Genomic DNA, 1,722 nt, shown 5'->3' on the forward strand with positions numbered 1-1,722 from the left:
AATTATACCTCAGATCTTACTTGAATTTATATAAATCTGAGGAACATAAGTCTAGAGGCTTACCATTTTTACTATATCAGAATACGCTGATTCAACAATTACACCACGATTAGTTGAAACATACTCAACCAGTTCATTTAGTGTTGCTCTTTTAATTTCTTTGCTCTTCAAGTCTGAAACAGAGTCCATGAAATCAAACAGTATACAACACTGCTGCAACTTTTGACAGAAAAGCTCTTGTTGTTCATTTGAAGTGGCATCTATAAAAAACAAAAAAACAAAAAACTTAGACATAACCTCAGAAGTTACCTTTATATGTTAATTTTTTAGAAGCTATTCACATACATAAAACTTCTTTCAGAAATTCAGTGAGAAATTTACCCATCTAATCCCATCATTCAGGGATTTATACTGGACTCTTTCTCTCATTACCCACAATCAATTATTACTTTTTTTCTTAAGAGATGGGGTCTTGCTATGTAGCCCAGGCTAGACTTGAATTCCTGGGCTCAAAAAATGCTAACTCAGCTTCCCAAACAGCTGAGCTACAGGTGCACACCACCACGCCCAGCTAATCATTAAATGCTACTGATTGTTTCTTTAACATACCTAGAATCTACCCTTGTCATTCCCATTGCCATTTTAGACCCTCATCATCCCTCATCTATGCTAAAGCAATGACACCCTAATTGCTTATCCTCCAAACTAGTTCAAAAGCTAAAATCTTGCCAAAATGTGAATCAGTAGGATCATACTCCATACTTTTCAGTGACCTTCCAGTAACTAGAAAATGAAGTTCAAACTCCTCTGGATTGTATACAAAATGCGGCTGCTTACTGTCAAGAGTCATCTCTCAACACTTTCCCCTGTGTCTCTTCACTCTGGTTAAACCATATTCCCTGTGGTTCTCAGAAGATTGTACACTATTTCCTCTGTCTGGAATGCCCTTTTTCCCACATCCGCACCCTGGGAACACTATCTACTTAATAAAGTTTCAGCGTAAGTCCCTTCTCAGAAGCTTTCCTTATGGCACTGAAGCTAAATTGGTTGGGTAATCCATGTTTACCCAAATGTATCTTAGGTGCATATCTCTATTATAGTACTTATTGTGCTACATGGCAATTATATTTTACATAGCTAACATCCCCATACTACGAGACCCCTAAATGCAGGACCAAGCAGTATTTATCTAGTTATCTCTTTCCTTCGTTCTGTCTTTCTAGTATCTAGCACAATGCCTAGCACATAATAGGTACTCAAAAAATGTTTACTGTTTTACCTTCTACTTATTACAAAAATATGGGCACATTATATTTATTTGATCCTAACAAATTTTTTGTTTCCAACATTAAAAAAAAACACAAAACTACAATTCTGAACTTTCAAATCTATAAATGACCTTCAATTGGCTCAATTACTTAAGTTTACGGAACTTCTCAGATTAAACTTTTAAAATCACATATTTCAACACTGATACTTAGCTCATGATATACAAACTACCCCTCCATTCAAAACCAGTACCTACTTTATATAAAGATATATGTAGAAATCTTCATAAAGATGATAACCTAATCAAGATTGCCTATGCCTTTTAATTTCTCTGAGGCAGGAAGCTAATTAAATTTCTTTGCAACTATATTCAAGGTTCTGTCCTTAAAAAGCTGATTTAGATAAGGTACCGCCAAAATGTGGCAGGTCAAATACTCTCACACAAAGTCAGAA

General features: G+C 35.2%; 1 protein-coding gene across 2 annotated transcripts in view; it reads right to left on the bottom strand.

Moving 5' to 3' along the window:
* The window catches only part of PPP2R5A (protein phosphatase 2, regulatory subunit B', alpha), a 62,743-nt gene that overhangs the window by 44,439 nt on the left and 16,582 nt on the right, over nt 1–1,722 (bottom strand). For both annotated transcript variants that reach the window (XM_012638360.1, XM_012638361.1), the window contains exon 2: nt 64–260. In XM_012638360.1, the coding sequence (XP_012493814.1) occupies nt 64–260 (197 nt within the window). The remainder of the gene's footprint in view (nt 1–63; nt 261–1,722) is intronic.

This window comes from Propithecus coquereli, unplaced genomic scaffold (genome assembly GCF_000956105.1).
Source record: "Propithecus coquereli isolate 6110/MARCELLA unplaced genomic scaffold, Pcoq_1.0 Scaffold129, whole genome shotgun sequence".
NCBI classification, from domain to species: domain Eukaryota; kingdom Metazoa; phylum Chordata; class Mammalia; order Primates; family Indriidae; genus Propithecus; species Propithecus coquereli.